General features: G+C 46.9%; 1 protein-coding gene and 1 non-coding gene across 2 annotated transcripts in view; one reads left to right on the top strand and one right to left on the bottom strand.

Moving 5' to 3' along the window:
* The first annotated feature begins 1,067 nt into the window (after nucleotides 1-1,067).
* Nucleotides 1,068-24,666, top strand: part of USP13 (ubiquitin specific peptidase 13) — a 120,460-nt gene continuing 96,861 nt past the window's right edge. Inside the window, exon 1 of the mRNA XM_036349063.1 lies at nucleotides 1,068-1,346. Coding sequence (XP_036204956.1) covers nucleotides 1,179-1,346 — 168 coding nt within the window. The 5' untranslated portion in view covers nucleotides 1,068-1,178. The remainder of the gene's footprint in view (nucleotides 1,347-24,666) is intronic.
* Nucleotides 23,250-23,425, bottom strand: LOC118678067. The gene has a single exon (XR_004974735.1). It is a non-coding gene; the product is annotated as a small nucleolar RNA SNORA81 (small nucleolar RNA).

The raw sequence follows: 24,666 nt of genomic DNA, 5'->3' as shown, positions 1-24,666 counted from the left end.
TTCCCTAGCAGAACCAGCACATCTGGTAAATCAGGAAGAAGAAGAGAAAAATAACAGAAAAAAAAAAGAATTTAAGGACAATATGATCTGGGAGAGCCTTTTGATTCACGATTTCTGCGTTTCAAGAACAGGCAGGAATCACCGGGTATCCTGCCCTTCATTGTCTGTATGGTAAGGGAACCGCAATGGAATTGAACCCCTGTTTTAAGAGTTTTTATTTTATTTTTTATAATGGAGTATACTGTGAGGCATTCTCTTTTCGCAGATTATTTCCCCTCACCCCCCCCACCTTCCAGCCAACCCCATCATTAGTTATTTTGAGGAACTGGAGAGCAAGACAGGAATGTATATGTCTGCATGGAAGATCCCCAAATCGGGCCATTGAATGCTGGACAGGGAGACCTCGAATTACGCAGAAGACGGTGCAGAGAGAAAAATGTAATCCCCTCCAAACAAAATCTTGATGTAAGAAAACTGAAAACTCTGTAGGAGAGCAAAAACAGAGCCCTAGCCTCACTGGGTCCTATTCTCTTCCGATGAGCTTTAGATGATAAGCGAGGAGCCAGCCTGAGTGCGGTGAACACTGAAGCGCCAAGAGCAAATTTCGATCCGGGCCCGACGTCAGGGTCCAGATTTGTACCTGGAGTTCCGCCCCTGCCCAATCAGGGGACGTTCCCATTCCGTCTTCAGTTATTTTAAAAGCAAGCGGGTTTTAAACCCCCATTCCTGCTCTTTGTGTTGCTGCCTCGGAGTTGCTTCCTTGCAACATAACGCCGGTGGGGGTGCCCCCCGCAGGCCGCCGGCAGGGACCCGCAGCCTCCCTTCCCCGCCCCGGGCTCGGGAGCCGACGCCCGCGGGCTAGCCCTCCGCCCCGCGCCGCGGAGCCCGCCCGGCCCAGGGCTCCTCGCCAGCGCCCCCTCCCCGGCACGCTGCGGCTGGCGCTCCCCTCGCCCCGCCTGACGCTGCAGCTGGGCCCGCGATTCGCCATTGGATTAAAAATAGCAGCGTCCCCCCAGCCCCGCCTGCTGGCCCCAGGGTCCCGGTGCCCGCTCCCGCCCCGCGGCCCGCTCTCCCCGCCCGCCCGCCCCAGCTCGGCTCCGATCGCCCGCGCAGCCCGCCGCCGCCGCGGGCAGACCCAACTCCGCTCGGCTCCGCTCGGCTCGGTGCGCGCCGCGGCCATGCAGCGCCGGGGCGCCCTGTTCGGCGTGCCGGGCGGCAGCGGCAGCAGGAAGATGGCTGCAGGGGACATCGGCGAGCTGCTGGTGCCCCACATGCCCACGATCCGCGTGCCCAGGTCCGGGGACAGGGTCTACAAGACCGAATGCGCCTTCTCCTACGACTCGCCGGTGAGTGAGGCTGGGCTGCGCTGCCGGCGCCCGGGGGAGGTCGCGGTGCCGGCGGCCTGCGCGGCTGCGAGCCGGGGAACTGGGCGGCACGTGAAGCGGGCGGGGAAGATGCGCAGTGGCCGCGGGATCTCCTCCTCCGGGCGGCGGAGTTGGCTCTGGGGTCCTGCAGTTCGGCGAGCGCTTACTGCGTGCCTGCTGAGGACTGGGCGCTGCCTGCAGCCGAAGGTGGGGTCGCCGGGGGCGTTCTGCTCCGCCAGCCTTCCTAGGCTGGCAGGGCCTCAAGTCCCACCAGCCTGTCCCCAGCTCCGCCAGCGTTTGGAAGATCGAATGGACGAGCCCCCTGATCCGGGACTGCACGGTGCAGAGGGTTTGCGTCCTCCTGGAGGCGAGAGCGCAGGGCGCGTAGGCGGACGGATGGATCCCCTTGGACACCCACAGCCTTTCTCTTGGACCCGTTGCTTTGCCCAGGGATTCCCGCTCCTGGACAACCCCAATTTCCCCTTTGAGCTTTGCTGCCTCCACTTTCCATTTCTCCGCACTCCTTTTCTTTCCGTAAGAATGTCAGAAGAAACCTCTGGCACCTCTACTCGGGCGGCAGAAATAGGGAAATCTCCTGGATTGTTATGGTTGTTTTAGACCTCTCCCCTTTCCCCTTTAAGTGAGTCACTTGGACTGAAATGCACTCGTATAAATTATTAAAAGTTCAATCTCGAATCGTGACCTCAGAGGCTGGAGGGGGAAGTAAAGACGGATGCCTGCCTTCCACCCAGGACACCGATGGTGGTTTTCACCAGGTTGTGTGTGTGTGTGTGTGAGTGAGAAGGGAAAGGAGGGTGAATGTCCCTTCCAGGAGTCAAAATGGGCTTCAAAGTGACTCAGCTGTCTGGCGTCTATCATGTCTTTCTGAGGACCAGGTTATTTTTATCCACCCACTTTAGATCTCATGTGTCACCCCGCAGATCCCAGGGCAACTGGGAGGTGCCTGGGTTGGAGGGGCCGAGGCAGGTTTCACAAGAGTCTAACACATTTTATTCATATTCTGTAGAGTGTTGTTGGAGAAAAGACAACAACAACCCAATGAGTGGCACATGCTCCATAGTATCTTGTGAGTTACTTGGCTGATTTCAAAGCACTTTGGTTGGTATACAGTGGAGCACCAGCGTTCATAGACTCGCTGTGACATTTAGTTTTCCTTTTATGCTAATTCCAGATCATTTGGGGATAAAAATCTCACTTATTTGTTAGCTACTTATTTTTTTTTTTCTTTCGAAAAGTTCTGTGTAAAGTGGAATGAAATGGCTGTGTTTAATCACGTTCCCACTATTTAAAGTGATTGTCAGCAGTGGCATTAAATTCTGTTATCCACAAAGTATTTGAAAATTTCAGATTTTGTGTCCAGTGCTGGGCAGGTTCCCACCAATAGCTCCTAAGGGTGCAGAAGGATGGTCTTCACTTAAGCAACTGACAGATTGGGACGTCCAGGAAGAAAACAGTGGCCTAAAAAAGTCTTTTAGGAGAGCACAACATGTCAGCTGAGTAAAACTGCTTTTTCTGTGTTTGGTCTGGGTTGATCTTCAAAATTTTTTTTTTTTTTTTTTTTTTTACAAATATTTCATTGGTGACCTTTACCTCATTATATAGTGTATAGCAGGTGTGAGAAAGCTGACGATTTAAATTCACGTCTACAAATAATTATTGGGAGCTTACTGTGTGCCAAACACTGTTCTAGAAGCATCTTGTCCGATGTAAAATGATGATTTCATTCATTCCTTGGGGAAGACTGGGCTTATTTACAAGGCCGATGAATCAGTATATTTCATTTTCTGTTTTGTGGAGGAAGAGAAAGAGGATTTTATAACAAGTTTGACAAAAGCATGGTGCGTGATAATGTGAAATCTTCTCCTACGGCAGATACTTAACACTTCATCACGAACCAGGCAAGGTTTCTTGATCACCTACTATGTGCCAACTCATGTAGGCATGGCTGTAAGAATTATACAGAGCAAAATGCCTCAGTGCCAAACACACTAGAAGCTTTAACCCACAAGGATTATAGGACTGTTGTAGAGAAAAGATAAAAAAATAATTTGATTTAAAAAAAAATAAAGTAATCCTTGCTTTGGATACTTTTGAAAAAGGTCATAGATAAAGATGGATAGAAATAAAGGAGACAAACATTCCAAACAAGGTAAATCACATGTGTAAACACACAAAGTGTGAACATTATTTTCTTATTTGCTTGTACTGTATTTGGAAGGAAAATATTGATTTAACAAGAAGTGAGTAGAAGATGGGGTCCTTGAATACCTAGAACAGGAGCTATGTACATGTAGTCAGTTATGGTAAGCTACTTAAAGTAATGTGATTTGCATTGCTGTTAGAGGAAGACTGAATTGATACACTTATATTATGTATCTACCTTTGCTGTGCGTCGCCATTTTTGGGTGTGAGCATTGAGTGGGATGGTATGATTACTCATTTTAGTATCCCTGTCCTTCCATTCTTTTTTAAAAAAATATGTTTTTATTGATTTCAGAGAGAGGAAGGGAGAGGGAGAGAGAGTTAGAAACATCAGTGATGAGAGAGAATCATCAATTGGCTGCCTCCTGTATGTCCCCTACTGGGGATTGAGCCCACAACTGGGAATGGAACCATGTCCTCCTGGTTCATGGGTCGATGCTCAACCACTGAGCCACATTGGCCAGGCCCTGTCCTTTCTTTCTTCTCACCTTCTAGGGCTTAGCACAAAGCAGGTGCTCAGTAACAGTTCTTCTGGGGTGAGTGAGAATTTGTTTTTTCATCTGCTAATTTGGTTTCATCCCAAACCCACTTTGCTACCTCAACCTGTAGGTTCACCTCTCCATGACTTGGCTCACCTTGCAAGATCTGTAATGTGACCTTCCTGGAGAGTGGGGATGTGCATCTTTGTGTCCTCAGTAGCCTGCCCAGCATCTGGTATAAAAACCAGGAACTTAATGGATGTCTAGGAAATGTATGAATTACATGTGGTTACAGGTTCTGAAAATGGTAAGGACACAACATATAGGAAACGTTGGGAAAGGAATCATGGGGATTATGTAGAATGTGGTAACTTCATTGCTTGTGGGGTATAGGATTCAGACAGGCAGAATCCTAACTCTGTCACCCAGCTCTGTAACTTCTATCTGCCTCAGTTTCTCCATCTGTGAAATGGGGCCAATAACAGAACCTACCTCATGGGGTTGCTTTGCGGATTAAATAAATTAATATGTTAAGTGTGCCTGGCAGTTGGTAATCATTATAGAAAGGTAAGCAAGTGATTAAGAAAGTCAATCATGGTTGGAAGCCTGAGTGTTTGTTTGGTTGTCAGGGGTTACGCAGAAAGTTTCATGTGGTTAAGTGGGGAAATTGGTTCACACTTCTGCTCCCAAGTCTTCAGGGACCACCGTGTAAAATCTCCTCCCGTCCCCTGTCCTGTTGAGCCCCTCCTTCACCGCAGGGAGCTTTGTCCCACCTCTCCTCAGCTTCCAGGTTGCCAGCTCCCGGCGGGCCAGTCTCTAGGTCTTCAACGCATGAGATTCATTTCCTTTTCCAGGACCACGTTCCTCTCCTGATTCTCTTTCAGGGCTTCCTCACCTTTCCTTTTTGGCTTCAGACTTGGTTCTTTCCTCTGGAGCCTCTGTTGTTACTTAGAGTCTGTGTCATCACCACAGCAGTAAGTTATAGTCTGACTTCCATATTTTGTCATTATTATTATTATTATTATTTACCCATTTAGCTGGTAGTTTTAAAGCATCGACTAGGTATGAAGCCTCGTACCAAGCCCCAGGTACGGGAGGAGCTGGACCACTCTTGTGTTTATATTCTCCCTCCCCACCTGTCTGGGGCGGAGAGCTTATCTTAAGCCTGGTCTTAGCCGGTTCAACTGAAAGATCGACAGCAGGGCTTAGGCCCAGGCAGTTTATTTTGGAAAGGTATCCCAGGGAACAGAAGTGGAGGAACATCCAAGGGAACAGTGACAAAGGGAAGGAAGGAAAGACAATCCAAGAGTGAGTGAGTGAGCCGGCTATACACGGTGGCCACTTGTGCCTAAGCTCAGCGGGGACTCTGGGAAACGGTTGAATGTACCTCCTCACCCTTCACCTGGGTCACGGAAGGGGGGAGTTTTATCCACTGGCTCCCGTGGCCCGTTGGTCAAGGGTGCTCCAGGGGTGAAGCGCCCTCACTCTTCCAGGTGGGTGTGGGTGCCGGAGGGGCTGAGCAGGCAGCAGCTGGGAAGGCGGAGATCCTGGTGCAGTGAGGCTAAGAAGGCAGCTCACACCTGCTGGGCAAGCAGCCTTACACCACAGAGGTGGCCTGAGAGGATGTGAGAGCAGCATAATGAGCGCCCCCACACCTCTTCTTCCCTCCCAGCATGGATCAGCACTGTTTTGTAAAAGGGAGTTTCCCCCATTCTCCAAAGCTCTGGAGATGTTGAGATTTAACTGTTGGTTCTCTGCTTCCCTGGGAGCCTTTGCCAAACTCTGGTGGACGGGGCCTCATGGGAATGGCCGGTTTAGATACGAGTTGGGAAAGGCTTTGAGGTCATCTACTTGTAGGAAAACTTCATATTAGGGGCTCGGTAAATCCTCCTGTGGTATTGTTGATTTGTTATAAGGAACGTATATTTGGTCGTTGTTCCTGGCACAGAGTCCCTAAAACTCTTGGAATTTCCTTAGTGATAAGTGGCAAGAAGGTGTTATTTGTTATTTATAACAAGCCCCTTTCAACCACACCTGTAACCACTGTTCTATTCTAGGCCCCTCATGTAAGTGGGATCCCACAATATTGGTCCTGTTGTGTCTGGCTTTTTTCACTTAGCGTATCTTCAAGGTTCATCCATGCTGTAGTGTGTGTTTTAGAATTCCCTTCCTTTTTAAGGCCAAATAATACTCCGCTGTGCGTGTGTGCCACATCTTGTTTCTGCATTCCTCTGTTGGTGGACTTTGGGCTGTTTCCACCTTTTGGCTGTGATGAATAAAGCTGCTATGATCGTTGGTGTGTAAGTCTCTGTTTGAGTCCCTGTGGAATCTGTGCTTTTTACTGTTGTGCTATGCATGCTGCCTTCTGGGCAATGAGACTTGCCATTGGCAGTGCTTACTCGGAGGAGAAAAAGTAATTTAATTTAGGATCTATGCAGAAAAATCATCATCCTAGTGGGTAAACAAAACTGATATAAGATAGTAAAGTAAAATTTAGGAAGCACAAATTTTTCTTTTCCTTTGAAGATTAAACCTAAACTAAGCCTAATTAGTTTCACACATCAAAAGTTCCCTGCCCAGCCCTGGCTGGTGTGCTCAGTGGTTATGGCATCAGCCCTGGAACTGAGGGGTCTCGGGTTCAATTCCCCTTGAAGGGCATGTCCCTGGGTTGCAGATTTGATACCTGGTCCTGGTCAGGTGTGTGCAGGAAGGCAACTAACCGCTGTGTCTCTCTCACATGTCTCTCTCTCTCACCTCTTTTTCCTTCTCTCCTCCCACCCTCCCTCCTTTCTACTCTCTTTAAAATCAATGGAAAAAATATCCTGAGTATTAACCAAACCAAACAACAACAAAAAATAGTTCTCTACTCAAAGCAGCTAACTGAAAAGTTGTTTTGTAGCAATGATTCTCAAGCTCTTTGGCCCAATTTATACTCTTAAATATTTTTGAAGGCCCTTAAGAGCTTTTATGTGGTTTCTATCTATTGTCAGTTACCATACTAGAAATTAAGACAGAAAAATTTAAAACAGCTTCCATTCCATTAGCTATTCAAGTGGTGATGTCATCATATGTCATGATGACTCTTGAAAAATGCCACTGTGTGCTCATGAGAGAATGGGATTGAAAAAGACAAATGAATTCACCTCATGAAAACAGGTTGACCTTGCAGATTACTTGAAGGGTCTTGGGGGGGGCATCACAGGGTTCCAAGATCATACTTTGAAAACCAAAGTTCTAGCGTTTAGGCAAGAAAACTACAACTGGTTCCTCCAGTGACATATCCCACCTGCACTGCGACTTTTATGGGGTCAAATTTTCACACATGTGTGGTGATTGAATAATTGGTTGCTAATCTTTGCTCAACCAGAAATGTTATTTCTCATACATTTTTTCTTTTAAAATTTATGTATTGATTTTCAGAGAGAGGGGAAGGGAGGGAGAGAAACATCGATTTATTGTTCCATGGATTTATGCATTCATTGGTGGCTCCTTGTATGACCAAGGATTGAACCCACAACCTTGGCATATCAGGACGACACTTGAACCAACTGAACTACCCGGCCAGGGCTCATACATTCTTTTTGAAGCAAATTAAAATGTAGAGAATTTGACTCCTTTTGAAAAATTTGCAGCTACATGGACTGGGAATTGTTGGCTCTTTCAGAGGTGAGAATTCTCTCTTCTGTTGACTGTGAGCTTCACTGTAATGTGATCTGCCTGGGCTGTATCTTTGGGGAGCCTTAACTTTGAGCATCATGATTTTTTCCCTTTGACCACTGGTTAGGAGACCGTTGCCATCTCTCGCCTGGGAGGTGGAAGCCTGTCTGGCAGCACTCGGAGCCCAGGGGAAGGAGGACGGTAGGAGGAAAGGGATGGCTCAGCATCTGCATACTGGTCCTAGCGGGATAGTCTCCTCTGGTTCTTAACCCTATCCCTGCTTTGTTAAGCCTTTTCCCGTGTTGCAGGGGCTGGGAAGCCGGACATCTCTGATAGAAGGGTTTTGATTTTGAATTTGCCAGTGAGAGATGCAGAAGGTAAAGAGAAGAAGCCACGATGGCTGTTGCGGCAGTGGCACCTGGCAGACGGTGGGATCTACCTAGTTCCTGTGGGATTCAGAGCCCCCTCAGCCCTGGGGAGGCTGGGATCATCTGTGCAGTTTTTTTGTGATGTTTGTGCTTCCTGATTTCCTGAGCACGAGTGGTGGTTTCTCTGCCCCTGGCTCTCACAGCTCTTCCCAGGATTTTGTAAGCCTCCAATTCCCTGCATTAAATCCCTTCCTGCCTGAAATACCTAGAATGGTTTGTCTTTTCGAACTAGATCTGGACCGATACACATATATTACACCCACATCTCCAAGTCCCTGTGTATTCAGCATGGAGCCCTTATTCTTAACTGAGCCCAGTGTCCCGCAGACCTGAGTCCTTTGTGTCTACCTGCTTTAGAAGAAATCTCCAGTAGATGGTGGATGTGGGAAGGACTGGTTGGCCTGGAGGAGAGCTCTGGGGCTGTGACTGCTACCCAGACAGATTTCCAACCCTTCCTTCTTTCTTTAGTCCCTGTTTTACCCCAACTTCTAGGGTTACCTGGGGCTGTTCGTTCTGGAGGCTTTTGGAAGTTCTGTGGTGTAAGTCAGATTTTATCTTGGCTTTCTACGCCATGGGCTTGGAATCCAGCTTTGTCAGCTTGTCTTAGTCTTTTTAGCACTTACCCATCTGCAGTCCACGTTCCAGATTTTGTTGCTGTGGTTTATGTTTTCAAAAAATCCCTTTACCGTCGTTTTATTTGTGTTTCATAAAGGAGTGAAATTGATGTGTGAGTGTAGTCTGCCCTAGTTCCCTAGAGTCCCACTTTTCCAAACTAAAATCGAGAAGTCACTTGTGATCTCTTTTTGGCAGTAATTACCTTTAAAGTTGTCTCATTTTTCAAGTTCTGGGACGTAAGCGAAGCTGCTGATCCTGTCAGGGAGCCTTTCTGAGAAAGTTTGTGATCTCAGCTTGTGTTGGATCTGGAGGTGCAGTTCTGAATTCTGCTTCTGCTCCCTGCCTGCGGCTGCCTGTGGCCCCGAGCTCACCTACAGCGCCTGCCGCCATTCATCACCCCTGCTGGGAGGGGTACAGTGCCATCCAGTGACCCTCCCTCTCTTTTAAAAAACGGTGTAAATACACATCACACAAAAGTGACCATCTTACCCATCTTTAAGTATACAGTTGGGTGGTATTAAGTACATTCTCATTGTTGTGTGCAACCATCACCACTATCCATCCCCAGACCTCTTTTCATCTCAGGACTGAAACTGTATATCCCTGATAATAATAACTCCCATTTCACCCTCTCCCCAGTCCCTGGCAACCACAAATCTGCTTTTCTCTGAATTTGGACTGCTCCAGGTACCTTATATAAGTGAGATCATACAGGATTTGTCCTTTTGCGACTGGTTTGCTTCACTTTCCAGAACGTTTTTAAAGTTCACATGTGGTAACGTGTTGGAATTTCCTCCCCTTTTAAAGCAGAATCACATTCCATTGTGTGTGTGCCGCATTTTGTTTATCCATTCACCTGTGGATGGACACTGGGTTGCTTCCACCTTTTGGCTGCTGTGAATGATGCTGCTCTGAACCTGGGTGCACCTCCCTCTCTTTTACACCACATCGCACTAGCCTCCTCCCTCCTTCTCCAAGGCCACCATTCAGGCCCTCATCTCTCCTGGCCTGGCCTCTTGCAGAAGCCTCTTAACAGACCACCCTGCCTCCCTTCCTGCCCGTCACACCGAACTCTTAGTTGTTTTTCTGAAACATGGGTCTTATCATGCCATTTTCCTGTGTAGAAATTTTCAGAGGCCCCATTCAGACTTTTCTAACACAGCACATGTTTCTCCGATTTACTTAGCCACTGCCGTCGCTTAGCACCTGCCGTCTGCTTACGTTCCGTTTGGCCCAAAGGATGTTGTGTTCTTCAGGCGCTCAGCCTGGACTGCCTTCTCCCAGCCCATCACCCCTCCCCTCCCTGCAGGAAAATCCTACCAGTTCTTAAACACCAGCCCGGGTATGCTTTGTGAGCCCCCGCCCCACTCCCCAGCTGAGTCAGACATTAATTTTCCTGTGCTTTCCAGACCACTCTGTACATCTCTGTCAGGGTTGGGATATGATTGTTGAAGACATGGAAGAGCTGAGGGCTTTGAGAATGAAAGGGAAAAGAATAGAGGACTGAAAAGGCTGCCATTTGGGAACCTGTATCTGGTAGGCTACATCTGTTCTGTTCCCATTTAAAAAAAATCATCACCATATATTTTGGCATTAAAATGTTACTAAAAATAGCCAATATTGTATTTTTTATTTTATCACTAGAGGCTCAGTGCACAAATTCATGTATCAGTTGGGTCCCTTGGCCTGGTCAGCGATCGGGGCCATTGGTGGGGGAGGGTGGGCAGCCGGTCACGGGAGATTAGCCAGCCATGGGAGGTTGGCTATGGGAGCTCATTGACCACTAGGGGGCAGCTCCTGTGTTGAGCGAATGTCCCCTGATGGTCAGTGCACATTATAGCAACTGGTCGACTGGTTGTTCCGTCGTTTGGTAATTCGGTTGCTTAGGCTTTTATATATATAGAGATAGATATTATCTGGCAAGTCATAAACTTGACTCTTAAAAAGCCAGGGAAAGGTGTCTTGGGGATTTACCAAGTGTTTTTCATGTTGTGATTCTAGGTGTCCCAGGGGATGTTGGTAGAAGTGATCACAGGTGGTGTCCCTCAGGGAGATGACAAGAGGGCAGGTCCCTGTGGATGTAGCCCAGGCCTCTGTGCTGCTGCTCGCGTTCAGTATTATGGGGGTCATCGAGGACTCCTCTTGTCCCATGCACAGGGAAGATGTGCACAGGAGCACCTATTTTTAGGGTTAGAATAGCAGGACAGTGCAGTAATGACAAGAATTTAATGAATCTGAACAGGCTACTAGATTAGAGATGTTGCTTGAGGTGCACAGTATGTGCTTCCTGTGATAATATTAAAAAGCAAACATTTTGTTTTGCATTTATTAGCAAATATTAGTACTTAGTTAGAGCCCAGTACACCCAGCCCTGCGCTAGGTACTGTAGGTGGTAGGGAGGGTGTGAGTATTTAGGAGGGAAGCAGAGGGTCCCAGGAGGGGAGAATGACATGGCTCTTGCTTTTGAAGTGGAGTGGATGCACCAATTTTTAGTGTCTATTATGAGTCAAACAGTGTACGAGGTACTTTTATGTATATTATCTCATGTAATTACAATAGGAATTGGCTTATAAGTGATAGTGGTGCTGCCCTGTTTTACAGACGAGGAAACTGAGAGTCAGAGGATAGGCAGCTTGTTCAAGGACTTGTTCTAAGACTGGGATGTGGCAGAGATGGGACTTAGCCCTGATGGATCATGAAGCACATCTAGGATATTTAAGTTTTAAACAGTGTGGCAAGGGGACAGCAGGACAGTGCTTATTTAGTGTGGATGTTCTGGAATGAGGAATAGTTGGTGGGAGGTGTGGAGTCCTTGAACAGGAATTCAACTAGGACAGTGATGGCGAACCTATGACACGCGTGTCAGAGGTGACACGTGAACTCATTTTTTTTGGTTGATTTTTCTTTGTTAAATGGCATTTAAATATATAAAATAAATATCAAAAATATAAGTCTTTGTTTTACTATGGTTGCAAATATCAAAAAAATTTCTATATGTGACACGGCACCAGAGTTAAGTTAGGGTTTTTCAAAATGCTGACCCACCAAGCTCAAAAGGTTCGCCATCACTGAAGTAGGAGGCTAGTGTAATAGTGGAGGAGGTGTGCTTTCATTAGGGTGATGATAGTGGGGGTAGAAGTGGCTGGGTAGTGGGAATAAACTCAAGAGAAAATTTCATGAACGGTATGACCCAACTTAAAGACAGAACATGCAGTGGGTGAAGGAGTGGGAGGAGTTCAAGGTGACTTCACACCTGTAGCTTGGGAGATGAAGTGAATCCAGGATGAGGAAGGTGAGATGGTCACAGGCAAGTGGCCAAGTCCTGCATGCCCACTGGGACAGTTGGGGACTGGATGGAGCTTAGAGGTCAGGGTTCAGGTTGCAGAGTCTGGCAGTCCCTAGTTTAGAGACCCTGGGTTTGTGAATAGCCCTTCCTTGTGAAGGACCCCAGGGCCCCACCTCTTTGCTCCTGAGACCTTTTCCCCCAAGTTGTAGACGAAGCAGAGACTGGCACATACCTCTCTCCCTCCCACCGATGGGCTCAATTCCCAGAGAAACTCAGGAGCCTGGGGCAGTATTTTTTCCAGAAGTTAGAAATTTGAACAGATAGTCATATTACACCAGTAGTTATAGATGGGATACATGTAGACTTTAACGTTTTATGATAATAAAATTACTTTAGAGGGAATTTGTCCCATGTTAACCACATGGGTGATTGGCCAAGAGGTTGACTGTTCTTGTGAGTTGCAACTATGAAAACTTTCTCCTAATCAAACCAAGTGTTGCTGTTTTTGTCCTGGCTAATTCTTTGGGTGTGGCTGTAAAGTGGTGACCTGGGCATAGATGTTTCTGTCCTCAGGAGCTCTTAGAAACAGGCTTGGCGGTCTGCTAGTGGGGTTAGTGGGTTGATTGGCCAGGAGGAAAGAGGACATATGGGCCTGAAGGTAAAGAATGGGCCAGGGAGAGGGCAGGGGTGAAAGTAATTCCCATACTGTATCCTTCGGGAACAACTGCTGAATTGTTCCTTTGGACCCAAAGTTGGGCCTCCAGCCTGCAGCTTGGGGAGGAGCCTCAGGTGGTGTGGGCTCTTTCTCCAGGCCCCGACCAGCAGAACGGGACCATGGACAGGTCCAATGACTGGCCCTACATTGATGAGGGTGGGTGGACGGTGGGGTCGCCAAGCCCTGCAGCTACTTCACCAGGGTCTGGGAGCCCCACACCTTGGGTCTTGTCAGGGAGCTGTCAGCCTGGGGGAGCCACCTCTCAGGGACTTCCGCTGCCTGAGTTTGGGGAGTGGAGCTGGTGGGGCCTGCTGAAGCCCCCTTCCCCTGCAGGAAAGCCTGGCAGGGCACCTGGCTCAAGCTGCTTGAGTGGGGCGGCTCTCCTTTGCCTGTCCCTTTTATTTTCTTGGATGAAACAGCCTTGAAGAAAAAGAAGACACTGCTCTTTCCCCCAGGCCCCCATGATGGTGTGTGCTGGCTCCTGCCACCAAAACGACGTCTGCTTCTCAGTTGCTCCAACCAGCAGGTGGGGGGAGGGCAGACTGGCCTGGACTCACATCCCTCCATCCCTTGACTACTGAGTAGCAATATGACTTCAGCAAGTGCCTTAATGTCACTGGGCCTTGGCTTTCCTCTCTGTCGTACCCACCTGCAGTGTTTCTATCACGACTGCCCATCACCGTGACTTGCTGCTTCCCATCTCTTCAGTGGGCTTCAGTGGGAGGGATCCCTCCGAGAGGAAGGTGAAGTGGGATTTACATGGTCTTGGCTTTGCAGGAGAGACATGCTGTTCTTGGTAATTCTGTGTGAGGCTCTGCTCTGAGGGCCCGCCGGGGCATGAGTGTGTGCCGCCTCCTGAGGGGGAGGGGGATGGTGCAGGGCTGTTATTCATCCTCACGTTCGCCCCCTTCTGATGGGCTCTCATGGGTTAGCCTTCACACCGAATCCTCATGTATAATGCAGTTTATCAGGGGAAATGCATCCTGAAGAGACCCATCTCTTTTAGAAAATAAGAAGACGTGACCATAAGAGGTTTTTACCTTTGACGAAGTGGCCTCACAGTTTCTTTTCTTCGATGTCAGCTGAGAACCACTTCGATGCATTGTGGCTTCATTTTAGCACCGCTGCGGACACTCACCTCGTGTCTTCAGCCTCTGATGGTTTCTGTTTTGCCCACCTGTCCTGTGAGCATTAATTATAGTAGCGGCTCTCCGTGCCCTGCCTCAACCCTTGTTCCCCAGCTATTCGGGGACAGCGTCCTCATTGCTCCAAACACCCAGAGCAAGGATTTGGTTTTATACTTAGGGAAGAAGTTAATAAATGATGCCTCCGTAGGACAGTGAATTTATATTGTGTCAAAGCCTAGCTGTTCGGACCCTGCCTTTGGCCTGTGCGCTCTGAGGCGTAGGAGTCCTCTGCAGAGAGGGAGGCTTCCAAGTCGGAGCAAGCTGGAAGAGCCACTGCAGGAACATTCCTAGTTCTTCTTAACACTTCACGGCCACATTATGCTTTATCAGTGTTCGGCAGAGAGGCCGATGCCACCTGGAGATGCTATGCATTTGCTGTTTCCTACTTAGCTTATGTAGCCAAGTGTATTTCAGTGGATTTGCTGTTGAAACCAAAATTTTGGACTTTGCAAATATTGTATCTGGTAGTTCTGTTCTACTGGTCAACTGGTGAGTCTTTCCTTGAGCTCCGGCTTAGTTCCGGCTTAGTGTAGGGCAGGGCTTTATTCCACATTTCCTTCTTTGGGTTGCGTCCTGGCTACACCTGATCTGGAACCTGGTTTTACTTCCCACCTGCATGTGCTTAGTTTTTCATTTAAAAACTGTTGTCTGTTTGTTTTGCTCGAGAAGCGAGACTGTACTGGGGATCTGCACAGTGGAATATTCATATCTACTATTCAGATGGGGAAGTGCCCGAGCGGCTGAATTAATAGGCAGATGGCTGCTTACTGAGAGCAAGGAGTGAGCAGAGAGAGGTGGGCAGTCTTGCGAGGTTCTGAGTCAAAGCAGTTAGGAGTTGTCCTAATCGTGGCCCTTTTCCACACAGCCCCACATCTCATCCATTTCCTAGGCTTATGTGCTCTCTCCTAACATTATACCCTGAATCTGCCCAAGTTTCCCCTTCTCTGCCATGATCCCCCTTCCCTCTTCCTCCTGCCACCTCCCCTAGGCTAAGCCGCCACGTGGTCTTGTTCAGACAAGGGCTGTCTAAAAGGACTTTCTGTGATGATGGAGTTTGCCGTATCTGTATTGTCCAGTGTGATGACCCCAGCTGCCTGTGGCGTGGCCATTGAGCAGCTAGAGATGTGTCCAGTGCGACTGAGAAATGAACTTTTAATTTAACATAATTTAAATTAATTTAGATTTAAATATTCACATGTGGCCAGTGGCTACTGTATTGGACAGTGAGGGTCTAGAATATATAATGGCCTCATAACCATACATTCTCTTGACCCCTCCGTTCCTGTAGTTCTCCCCCAGTAGCCAGAGTGACCTTTTTTTTTTTTTTTTTCATTGATTAAGATATTACATATGTGTCCTTGTCCCCACGTTACCCCCCACCCCCGCTCATGCCCTCACCCCCCCGTTGTCCATGTCCATTGATTAGGCCTATATGCTTGCATATAAGTCCTTTGGTTGATCTTTCCCCCTTACCCCCACCCTCCCCTACCTTCCCTCCAAGTCCCGACAGTCCAATCAATGCCTCTCCGTCTCTGGATCAGTCCTTGTTCATCAGCTTATGTTGTTCATTATATTCCACAAATGAGTGAGATCATGTGGTATTTATCCGCTCTCCAGTTCCATCCATGCTGTGGCAAATGGTAACAGTTCCTTTTTCTTCTTCCTCTTCTTAAAGAATACCTTTCAGCATTTCATATAATGCTGGTTTGGTGGTGATGAACTCCTTTAGCTTTTTCTTATCCGTGAAGCTCTTTATCTGACCTTCTATTCTGAATGATAGCTTTGCTGGATAAAGTAATCTTGGTTGCAGGTTCTTGCTATTCATCACTTTGAATATTTCTTGCCAGTCTCTTCTGGCCTGCATGGTTTCTGTTGAGAAATCAGCTGACAGTCATATGGGTACTCCCTTGTAGGTAACTGACTGTCTTTCTCTTGCTGCTTTTAAGATTCTCTCTTTATCTTTTGCTCTTGGCATTTTAATTATGATGTGTCTTGGTGTGGTCCTCTTTGGATTCCTTTTGTTTGGGGTTCTCTGCGCTTCCTGGACTTGTAAGTCCATTTCTTTCACCAGGTAGGGGAAGTTTTCTGTCATTATTTCTTCAAAAAGGTTTTCAATATCTTGCCCTCTCTCTCCTTCTGGTACCCCTATAATTCTGATGTTGGTACGCTTGAAGTTGTCCCAGAGGTTCCTTACACTATCTTCATATTTTTGGAATCTCTTTTCTTTTTTCTTTTTCGGTTGGGTATTTTTTGTTTCTTTGTATTTCAAATCTTTGACTTGATTCTTGGGATCCTCTTGTCTGCTGCTGGATCTCTGTAAATTATTCTTTATTTCAGTCAGTGTATGCTTAATTTCTAGTTGGTCCTTTTTCATGTCCTCCATGGTCTCCCTATACTTATTGAGGGATTCATTAAATTTATCGGCGGTTTCCATAAAATTCTTGAAAAACCTTATAACCGTGGCCTTAAACTCTATATCCAATCGTTTGCTTTCCTCCATTTCTGCCATTTGTGACCTGTTTCTTTGTCTCCGCATTTTGGCAGCTTCCCTGTGTTGATAGAGTGGCCCTGTGCGCCAGGTGTCCTGTAGGGCCCAGTAGCTCAGCCTCCCCAGTTACCTGGGGTGGACACTCTTGGTGCACTCTTGGTGCCTTGGTTGTTGTAGAATCACTGGGAGGAATTGACCTCCAGGCCAATTGGCTGTGAGAATCAGCTGTGTCTAAAGTGGGAGAACTTCTGTGCTGAAGACACCCTTCTGGGGCAAGACTTGCTTCAGTGGGGCTTTGGTGCTCACTGAGTCTGCTCCCTGAGTGCGTCCCTTATGGATCTGAGGCGTTGCAGTCTGGATGGACCCCCTCTGACCACTGGGTACAGTGGCTCCTGGATCTAAGGAGGTGCTAATTCAGCCTCTGCCTGAGGCCACACAGCAGGAGCCACGAAGAGGCTCAGCTGTGAAGCAATGCAAGCCGCTGCGGGGCCTTGGGCCTTCTCTTGGAAGTTCCAGGTCTGCCTGGTTCGGCTGCAGTTAGGTACATTCACATGCAAAAGCCTCTGCCGCAGCCTGGGTGGGGCGGGGTCTCAGGGAGTCAGAGGACGGAGAAAGCACCCATGGCCGATTCTCCGCCCGGAGTCGCGCGTCTCAGTGTTCCGGTAACGGCTGCAAGCACCTCTGAGGGAAAGCCGCCCTCAAGTTCGCTCGCTGCTGGACAGACCAGCCTCTCCCCGTATGAGTCCTGGGTCCCCAGAGACTTCCCGGAACCGGAGTTCAGAGCAGTCAGGAGCTTGTGACTCAAAAAGTCAGCCGCGTCCTCAGGCGCCACCCCCTTTCCTCGCGCGCCGCCGTACCTCTGCACTTCACCTCCGCAGCGCCTCTGGCTCTCAGCGTGCTTTTCTTTCCTTCTAGTTGTGGAATTTACACTCAGCCAGCCTTCCTGTTGTTCTGGATGATGTTTGCTCAGTCCTTTGCAGTAATTTTCAATTGTTGTGTGAGGCGATAATTTCCCGGTGTTTACCTATGCTGCCATCTTAGTTGCTCCCCAGAGTGACCTTTTAAAAATGTATAGCACCTGGCCGGCGTGGCTCAGTGGTTGAGTGTCAACCTATGAACCAGGAGGTCATGGTTCGATTCCTGGTCAGGGCACATGCTCGAGTTGCGAGCTTGATCCCCAGTGTGGGGTGTGCAGGAGGCAGCCAATCAATGATTCTCTCTCATCATTGATGTTTCTATCTCTCTCTCCCTCTCCCTTCCTCTCTGAAATAATATATATATATATATATATATATATATATATATATTTTAAAAAATGTATATCAGATGTGGCACTTCTCACTTGAAAACCCTCCAGTGGCTTTCATCCCACTGAGACAGAACTCTAGCTCTGCTCCTCAGATCCTGCTACCTCTCCCTCTCCCTCGACCTTAGCACCCTGACTTTCTCTGTTTTTGTTTTTGCTTTTTGATGATGTAGCTAAGCTTTCTCTGGAGTTGTGGCCTTTGCACATGTTTTTTGTCTAGCTAGGGTGCTCTTCCCACTTGGCTTGTCTGGCCCCTCATCCTTGAGCTCGCCCCTCCCCCCATCCCCTGAGCTGCATAATGACCCCAACCTTCTTATCTCTCCACCCTCCCTCAGGCTTCTCTATCACCCTTATTGCTGCTGGAAATTATCTTCTGTGTCTCTTGTTTATTTTCTGTCTCTCCTTACCAGGTTGGAAATGTCATCAGGGCACCAACCTTGCTTGTCTGTTTCTCTCTGCCGAGTAAACCCCTGCCCTGTACCCCCACCAACGTCTCTTGCTCCCAGAGGAGACAGCACAGCCTTATTCTCTTCCTCAGCTTCTTTTCCAGACTCCTCACGACTGTCCGACTGTCCCCGGCTGGAAGTTTGGATGGCATCCAACTGGGATACGGCGTCCTTGATGTGTTTCTTTTTTTTCTGTCGTAATCACATTCGAGTCTGGCTCCCTGAGATTACAGTCCTCCTCTCCTCTCTTTTACTTGTGTGTTCCCAAAGTTCTTTAGCTACACATTTCAAAATAATCTCTTAGTTATTTCAGACCTTCCTTTCACTTTGAGTAACAAGACTACGCAGCACCTGAAGGCTGTGAAGGTGGCTTGCAAAAGCCTCAGGAATGCTTTGGTGAAGAAAAGGGAACATTGGGACGACGCCTATTCTGTTCCATATACATATATTTGGTTCTAAATACACTCAGTGAAGGAAAACCTTATTGTTTCGAAAGAAAAATTGGAAAATGCCAAAGGACAAGATGAAGAAAACAATCCCACATTATCTCATCAGGCTGAGATAACATCGTGCCACCCGGCGTGCACGTCACGTGTATCATAACGTCACACACACAGTTTTATCACTGGCTTCATCACTCAGAAATACCTCTCAGTAACTACTCATCACAAGTCAATTTTAAGTGGCCGAAGAATGTTAACTTTCATAGATGTGCCATAAATTACTAAACACATCTGTTGTTGGGCATTCAGGTTATTTCCTTTCACTATTATAAGTACCTAATTTACTTAATTTATTTTCTCTTTTTAATCCTCACCTGAGGATATTTTTCCATTGTTTTTTAGAGAGAGTATCAGAGAGAGGGAAAGACAGAGAGAAATATCGATGTGAGAAAAACGTATTGATTTGTTGCCTCCTACACAAGCCCGTACCAGGACCGGGCAGGGAGGAGCCTGCAGCAGAGGTATGTGGCCTTGACCGGAATCGAACTGGGGACCCCCGCAGGCCCACGCTCTATCCACTGAGCCAAACCAGCGAGGGCTTATTTTCTTTTTAAAAAATCAGGGTTCTAGAAAATACCATGTTCTTGTCCTTTCGTCTCCCTTTTGCACGAGTGTGTGAGTCACAGTCTTGCGGGGGCGGGGCGGGGTGGGGGGGATGGTATGCAGTTTGTCCTGTACATGGATTTGTTGTGACTCCATCTACCGACATCATGTTTCTCTTTGTGGCGATGACCGCTTGTTTTCCACACCGTTCTGTGGTTCTAAAAACAAGCGTTACGCAGCTCCTCTTGCTGCTCACGCACACTGCCCTGCCTTCCTGCCTTCCAGCGGAGGCTGGTCTCCAAGAGCACGGCATCGTAAACAACGTTCTCCGAACACCTACCGATTGACAATGTGGTGTATTTTTATTTGAAATGACTGGCCACTGGCTACTCTGAAACACGTTGTAACCTTGACCTTTACATTCGCCATTGTTTTACTGTTCTTTTAAATGCCAGGCAGTATAACACAAAGGTGACTTCTTCCTTGATGGTACTTCTGAATAATACGCAGTATAATGGAAAGTAATAAATGAACGGCCATGGATATATTGCGTCTGCATTGAAATGCATTGAAGAGTGGGTTTAAACCATGGGCTTCTGATGCTGCTCTTCTCTCTGACGGTTTGATCGTGGGGTGGGAGAAGTTTTCAAAGGGAATCATTATATGGCCTTAGAGAAATCCTGGGTGATCTCAGGTTTCTAAATCAAGCCTTGCATCTTGGTCAAGTTTCTGTTTAGTGCATTATGAAGACGATGATTAGAGTCTTATTTAGCTAAGAACACGCAGGGAAGCACACGCTGGCCATTCTTGGCTGGGTGGCCTCTGAAAGTGGGAGCCAGAGAAGGGCCCAAGGTGGGATGGGGTGTGGAGATGGCAGCCATTGTCCCAAAGAGCCATGGGAGGTGGCTTGGTGACAGAAGGTAGGAGAGCTGGGGCAGTGGGGTTCAAGTGTCCAAACTGCAAAGAGTGTGACTTGAGCTAAACAAACCAGAAAAGCTAGTATTCCTGCTGGGGTCTCAGGCTGTATGTCTATGCACGACCATCAGTTTTCTTTTCTTTATTTAATCGTCACCTGAGGACATGTTTTTACTGATTTTTAGAGAGAGGAAGGGAGAGAAAGATGGAGAGAGAGAGGAGGAGAGAGAAAGAAAGAGGAAGAGAAGATGGGAGGGGGAGACAGAGAAAGAGAGAGGAGAGAGAGAGAGAGAGAAAGAGAGAGAGGTTGCCTTCTTAATACACCCTGACCAGAGATCAAACCCAAAACCTAGGCCTGTGCTGTGACCGGGAATTAAACCCACAACCTTTTGCTGTACGATGACACTCCAGCCAACTGAGCCACCGGCCAGGCCCAGTTTTCCTTTGATGCTCCCCATTATTTAGTTACGCCAGACTTGAAATGGAGCCTGTGCCAGGGAGTAGTTTAAAAAGGGGCACTGAGAACCCGTTAGAATTAAACCGTGTAACGGAATGACAGCAAATTGCACAAACCTGCCATTGATCCCATCAATGTTCACTCCTGCTTGGTACTAGATACCGTCTTTGGAATTCAGTAATGAACGTGATACAAGTTTCCTGCTCTCAGGAGAGGCTGTGCTGCTCAGCTTCTGAATGCAGTGGCCCCAAGTGAAGGAAGCTTGGGTTTCTCACAGCTACAGGTTTCAAACAGCAAGATGCTAACAGTGGTGAAATGGAAGTGGTCTGGGGTGAAGGGCTGTCAGCGGATGAGCAGGGAGATGAGGGAGTTGGTCATGGGCAGAGGCTGGCAGGTGGACGGCTGCACCGGTGTGGGATCTGGGGGCGTCCACAGTTGTGCAGGCCTCAACATGGGTAGCTGGCTTTGATGGGCTGCTCTGAAGGCTTGAGGCCTGACCCGGTGTTCCCAAGGTCCCTGAGGTGATGCTTTCCTGACAGTGAGACCCTCGTAGGATTGGGCAGTTCACCCAGCCCTGGACTAAGGCTACTCAAAGGGAAGCCAGCTGACTGGGCCAAGAGATAAGTACAAGCATCGAGAGTACGTGCTTAAAAATTTCTATAGCAACTTGACTTTGCAGCCACCTCCAAGTGCTTGAGCAGCAGACCAGTTTGTTTGAACAGGATGTAGAGCCCTGTGGGTTTTGTGGGACTTACTCGTGTGAGTACGTGCACATCTGGTTGGAGCTGGGAACTAGTCCTGTGCAGGGGGCCACGTGTCTTTCCCTAATGAATAGAAACAAAACACCGGACAAAACAACCTGCTCCTTCACAGCTGTAGCTTGAGAAACAGCACTGGAGGTGCTGACGCTCAGTTGGTTGGAGTGTCATTCCATACAGCAAACGGTTGTGGGTTTGATTCTGGGCCACAGCACGTGACTAGGTTGCGGGTTCGAGCCTTGGTGAGGGTGTGCTCAGGAAGCAAGCGATCAATGTTTCTCTCTCACATCGAGCGTGGAGGTAATGGGAGTGAGGCTGTGGGCCCCAAGGTCAAGGACTTAAATAAATCTACAACCACTTATCGCACCCGATTTTCAGTTCAGTCTTCGTCAATGTACAGACTCACCTTCCCCCCTTCCCCTCCTCCTTGTCATCAGCATGTGCTCTTTTTTCATAAACATTATTTTTCTATGCACATCATATACGATTCCATACCTATGCTCTACACGCATTACACACAATGCATACATGCGCCATTTTAAATAAGGTTAAAGTATTTCATTGTGTTTATATGTCACAGGTTCTTAGCTCCTCTACTTGGGGCCATTGCTAACTTTTCCTGTTTTAAATAGTACATCCGTGAATATTTTTAAACAAAAGTTTTTTTTTCTATTTCTTTTGGGTCCCTAGGGTCTGTCCCCAAAGGTGAAGTACTATGTCAAAGGTCACAATGTTATTGCTATTGCTCTGTAGAAAGACAGAATCAATTTCTATTGTCGGAGTCGGGACACAGACTTTTCTGTGGCTCTAGGCTGTGCGATTATAACACTTTTTTTTGTTAGTTTAGTTGGCTTATAGTAGTACACTCGTCTGGAAGTTGTTTTAATGTGCTTACTTCAGGAGGTGGTGAGGATGTGATGATTTGAGTATAATATTTTCTCACCTGTAAAATTAAACAATCTTAAAAAAAAAACTCTTACCAAGTTGAACCTGGATGTTGACATCTTGTAATTTTATCAGTTTTACATAGTTTGCATGTAAGCTTTTCTTCATCGTCCTTTACAGCTTTACCCATGCTGTTATTGTTGGTTTTCTATTTGTTTCGTTATATTTTGTGGTGTAAAACTTGTTCGTTAGTGTTTATATATTTGTACTCAGCTATGCCATCTCTTTTGCGATTCTATATTTTTTTTGGTTAGAAGTTATTTTCCCCTTTACAAGTGGGATGAATATGCTATTCTGCTCTTTCCTAGTTTTTAAAATGTGATCTCTTGGATCTATCGGAACCTTATTAGAGTGTTTGGTGTAAGATGTGGATCTAGATTGAATTCTGAAGTGTAAATGTAACAGTAACTTTTTTTTTTTTTTAATACATTTTATTGATTTTTCACAGAGAGGAAGGGAGAGAGATAGAGAGCCAGAAACATCGATGAGAGAGAAACATCGATCAGCCGCCTCCTGCACATCTCCCACTGGGGATATGCCCGCAACCCAGGCACACGCCCCTGACCGGAATCGAACCCGGGACCTCTCAGTCCGCAGGCCGACGCTCTATCCACTGAGCCAAACCGGTTTCGGCAATGTAACAGTAACTTTGATTAGTGATTTCCCCCTCATTCATATTAAGAGCTTTTGCCATGTGAAATTAATGTATTTTTGGAATCTCCATTGTTATGCTACTATTTATTTCAAAAGTTAACCCAATATATAGAAATGTCATTTGTAATCTATTTAATAAATCACTCTACCACCATGACTTGAAAATAGTATATCGTTTTGGTTTCTTTCCTCTTATTCTTTGAGTTGTATTTCACTGTCAGTACAGTTCCCTAAACCTGCCTGATTAAAAAAATTGTTTAATTTCTATTTTCTTCTGAAGACATATTGCACGAACTCTTGAGACAAAGGACATTGGACATTAAGAAAGAGGTTCACCCTGGTCTTTACTGTCTAGTGCAGTTACTGGTCTTCTTGTGTATACTCTGCTGGCCTCATTACAAAAGCCACGATACGAGCCTATTCCCTCAGCTTTAGCACAGCGCCAGTGCAGAAGGCCCTGCCCGATTGCTTGCTGCACTTGGCCCCATGAAGGCAAGTGCTTTATGGTGCTTTCTCGAAGCAGTGATTTTCGTGGGGTGTGGCTGGTTCATGAGAGGATGGGGTTGAGGGTTCGAAAACCCCAAGAGTCAATCAGCTTATCTCTGATCCCAGGCTACAAACCGTTCTCTGTGCTTTGGTCACAAAGGAATTGGGAGAGATTTGTCAGCAGACTTGTCCTCAATAGTGAAAGAAACTCTGCACGACATGGAGTGCTGACTGTGGATGTGAAATAAAGTGTCTTTCTGGGACCAATATTTAGACATTAGTAAGGCGAGAGGGAAGAAAGTGCACATCATTAGACTGTACACTTTGTTCTGTGTGGGGTAACTTTGAAAGTGTTTTCTGTCTCAGTGTGTCCTGAATTTTTAGAATTACTGGCAAGTTTCCTGGGTGGTGCCTCCATCTCAGAGCTGCTAGCAGAGGGGCATATGCTGCCTCAGAGGTCAGGCCGTGTGTGATGGAAGATGCCTGTGGGAGTTGGTCATAGATCCTTCCCTACGTGGGGCCATTCGTCTCTGAGTGCCATAGCATATTTCTCTTTGATTATGGACTCTGTGACAATATCAAATGACTCCAGAAACTGAGAATGAATATTTGGTATATTACATTTTTATCAAATTCCCTAATAAGTCAAAAACCCTTGGCAATGAAATTAGCAAAGACTTTCTGATTATTTTAAAGACCATAAACTCTTGCATTATGTAGCTAGTCTACACTTAAACCTTTTTCCCCCCTTCTGTTTAGTAATTTTTTTGGCTCTCCCGCTAGTTGCCTAATGTATTTTTCTGACAGATTAATATTTGTTACCACTAGCCTGGGTGGCGGTCAGATTCACTTTTTTCTTCCATCTGCTTACTTCCCCCTTATAAAATAATTGAGATAATAGGAGATGCATGTAGCACACAGAACTTTTAGCTTCCAATGAATAATAACCAACATTTATGTAATGCATTACAGCGCAGAATGTGTTTCATCTTCTTTGGCCTTCATGAAACCCTTTGAGGTGGGGATTATTGGTACTGAGGTAGATACTGAAGCTCAGAGCCTGTATAACCACCTGCCTTAGTTTTCCCCAGTGTATCTTCTGGTTTTCCTTCTTTTGAACAGAATTACATTTTATTGAAAGAGAATGGAAGTTTTTTTAAAAAAAGATCACAATATATGTTGCTCCATGTAATAGAAATAATGAATAACTA

Source organism: Myotis myotis, unplaced genomic scaffold (genome assembly GCF_014108235.1).
Source record: "Myotis myotis isolate mMyoMyo1 unplaced genomic scaffold, mMyoMyo1.p scaffold_m19_p_2, whole genome shotgun sequence".
Taxonomy (NCBI): domain Eukaryota; kingdom Metazoa; phylum Chordata; class Mammalia; order Chiroptera; family Vespertilionidae; genus Myotis; species Myotis myotis.
Note: the sequence above shows the minus strand (reverse complement) of the source record. Positions and strands in the feature narration are given on the sequence as shown.